Source organism: Gavialis gangeticus, unplaced genomic scaffold (assembly GCF_001723915.1).
Source record: "Gavialis gangeticus isolate Ggan-Ray unplaced genomic scaffold, GavGan_comp1, whole genome shotgun sequence".
Classification (NCBI taxonomy): Eukaryota; Metazoa; Chordata; order Crocodylia; family Gavialidae; genus Gavialis; species Gavialis gangeticus.
This window is the reverse complement of record NW_017728980.1, coordinates 15,266,178-15,269,201: the sequence shown is the minus strand read 5'-3', so window position 1 is coordinate 15,269,201 and position 3,024 is coordinate 15,266,178. Positions and strand designations below refer to the sequence as shown.

At 48.5% G+C, this 3,024-nt stretch overlaps 1 protein-coding gene across 1 annotated transcript in view; it reads left to right on the top strand.

Moving 5' to 3' along the window:
- Positions 1-11: 11 nt before the first annotated feature.
- Positions 12-3,024, top strand: part of CCDC84 (coiled-coil domain containing 84) — a gene marked incomplete at its 5' end in the record, with an annotated part of 4,417 nt that continues 1,404 nt past the window's right edge. Inside the window, 6 exons of the mRNA XM_019508566.1 lie at positions 12-142; positions 535-601; positions 693-755; positions 1,587-1,651; positions 2,049-2,157; positions 2,722-2,752. Of these exons, the coding sequence (XP_019364111.1) occupies positions 12-142; positions 535-601; positions 693-755; positions 1,587-1,651; positions 2,049-2,157; positions 2,722-2,752 (466 nt within the window). The remainder of the gene's footprint in view (positions 143-534; positions 602-692; positions 756-1,586; positions 1,652-2,048; positions 2,158-2,721; positions 2,753-3,024) is intronic.

The following is a 3,024-nucleotide window of genomic DNA, read 5'->3' as shown; positions in this document are numbered from 1 at the left end:
CCCCGCCCCGCCCCGCCCCGCGCTCACCACCCTCTCCCCGCAGCGCCGAGCACAGGAGCGCCGCACACCGCTTCTGGTGGGAGAACAAAGCAGAGCTCAAGCTGAAGCACCACTTCCTCATCTCGCCCCAGGACTACACACGGTACCTGCCCCGGGGGGTGGGGGGCTTCCTGCGGCCCAGCCCCTGCCCCTGCCGTGTCCGCGCGCTCCCCTTGCGGCGCTGCACGGCCGTCCCTGGGGAGCGCCACGTCCCCGCATGGCTTCCCCGTACCCTGCCCAGCCAGCGGTCGCTGTGGCCTGCCCGCCCGGGGTTTTGCTCCAGCCTCTGCCCTCTCACAGCTCCTCACTCACCCACCCGTCCCCTGCTGCGGGCTGGCGCCCTGCACGAGGCAGAAGTCAGGCTGAGACTCCAACCCTTGTCCAAGCCCCATGAGCCGGGCCCACCCTTGCAGAGCCCTGCAGGCACTGCTAGCTCCCAGGCCAAGTCAGACTATACAACTCCTCACCAGCGACTGATTTGAAGCACTTTTTCAGGTTCAAATCCTCCCTCATCAAAGCCTTGGATGCTTACGAAGAAAAAGAGGACAAGACCATTAAAGAGGTGATCAGAGATGCTGTGTTGAGCTGTGCTCGACTCACCTGCCCACTTTGCCTTTAGTTCTTAGCCTGTTTCTCACCTTCTTCAATTCCAGATGGCGTCTCACATCCGAGAGGTCGAGGAGAGCAGGCGGCAGCTGGTGCAAGCGGTCTTAGAGGTTTGTTTCGCAGGACGCACCTGAACAGTATCCAGCACAGTGAGGGCATTTGCTGCCTTGAGCCCTGTGGGCTCCTTTAAGTGTGTCTCTCTCCTTTGACTCTTCCACTGAAACCATGTATTGCTTTGAACAACTTCTCTCCCCTGCCTGCAGGGAGGCCAGAATTTCCCCCCAAGTGACCCCTGGCAGGTCTGTCCTTCTTGCCTCCAAATGACCTGCTCAACTCTGGTTGGGCAAGCGATCTGTGGGCAGTGCCTGGCTTGCATCGTGCTAGCTGGAGCCAAAATAGTGGCACCATGTTTGCAAGTTATTTTGGTCAGGGTTAAAAGCTGGTCGTAGAGAAGGAACCACAAATAAAATGTACTGGTGTTGCACTAGGCACCTGCACTAGTAGCTATCACTTTCCTATATTAACAATTTGAAGAAGCATCTAGTACCAGATGCACCCACTTTCAGCAAGTCTAGTCTTCCACTTAAAGGGAACGGGATTACTGATCCATTAGGGGCTTTGGCTAGGCTTCTTAGCTGCTCCTCAGGGGTAAGTACTGGCCCTTACCCACTTCTTCAGTGCGGTTGTTGAGTTTGTGGGCAGTGGGCCCACTCCTGTCAGGGGTCAGGATTCTGTAATTGGAGCCAAGCTCATTTGTCTGTTTGTGATACATAAGCCACAGGCTCTGTAGGATAAATAAGCTTTAGGGTCAGCACTGAAAATTACCCCTTCCCCATAACCCAGACGTGAATGGCCTACCTCACTTTGAGGTGTCTAACAAAACCGAAGGGGTCTGTTGTTAAATACCAGAAAATTGTTTATTTTTCCTGAATCAAACCCAGCCTGAGAAAGAGACAGAACCTTGTGATAGACCTTCCGTCTTCAATGCACCCGGTGTCTCTGAAAGGTAAGAAACTTGCCTCTACCCATCTCCTTTCTGGGAACTTTTAACACGGAGCAGTAATTACCTAGAGCCTTATCATCACTTTCCCCAGCTAGAGTAGCTAAAACCTTGAGGACCTGACTCGGGCCATTTTATCTTGCAGACCTGTAGCAAGGAGTTAGTGCAACTTCGGCATAAGAGCTAGATATGGTCAGATGCAGTCTGTATTTCCCACGTTCTCTCTCTCTCATCACCACTAAAAATGCTCAGGGTTTCAAAAAAATAAATAATAAAGTGCCATTGCCTTGCCTCCACTACCAAGACTTACATTTAACAAGTGGATGCTGTACTTTGAGATAATTATGGCTTTGCTCCAAGCTGCAAGTAAAGTTCCTTACCCGTTTGGCTGTTTCTGTTCTAGTGACATCACCTGCTGCACTAAGGAGCAGCCTGGTCCAAGTAGGATGCAACCATTGTCTGATTTAGATTGGATGGAAAAAGGGCATGCTCTGACTTTTATTGGCCACCAGGTAAGGCTGGGGTGGGGTTTATTGACTTACTGTTTCCCTTGCTAAGGGGTACGGGTAATTCGGATCACAGTGAATGCAATTAGTCCTGTTAGCACTTGCTGAGGATCAAAATTATGGTTTGCAGATGCATTGTGACTGTTGCATGGCTGCTGAAAAAAAAGCAAACATTGATTGTAGCAACAGGTCAGCTGTAAAGACATTAAGTCTTTTTTCCCTACTAACTGAGTGTGTCCTAAAAGAAATGCACTGAAACATAGATGTCCCTGGTACAGGACCACTCTTTTGCAAGGAGGAAAAGAAAGTCTCTTTGCTTATCCTTCAGAAAAGGGAATTTAAAATAGAATTTGTATTCTCGTAATTGAAGATAAGTAGCTTTGAGGAATTCTGTTATATATGCTTGACATTATATGAATCTCTGCTGCTGTCCTTTTAGCACCTATCAGCTGTTACAGGCAAAAGTTGCAGTGGAGTTACCTTAACAGAGAACCTTTCTAATTGGCATATTATTTTTCTCCCCTTGCATTTTTTTTTTTTTTTTTTTTTAAAACAAACCAAACCAAACAGGAAACTGATGGGAAGGGGAACATTCACACAGGTAAGCCTTTGCTATTATTTCACTTTTGCCACCTTTCTGTAAATCTACAGGCTCTGGATTTTCTCACCTACATTCAAAGTAACTTTAGAACACAACTTGAGGAAGACCAGAACCATTAGGTCCCTTGCTCATGTTCTGAACTGACCTGAGGATGGGCAAAAAGCCTCCTTTATAAATGTAATAAAGGAGTGGCTGTTGCTGCTCCATCATGTACACTTGTCTAAATATCAGTCATTGTGATGCTCAGCTGAAGTACCTCTGCTTTTTTTTTT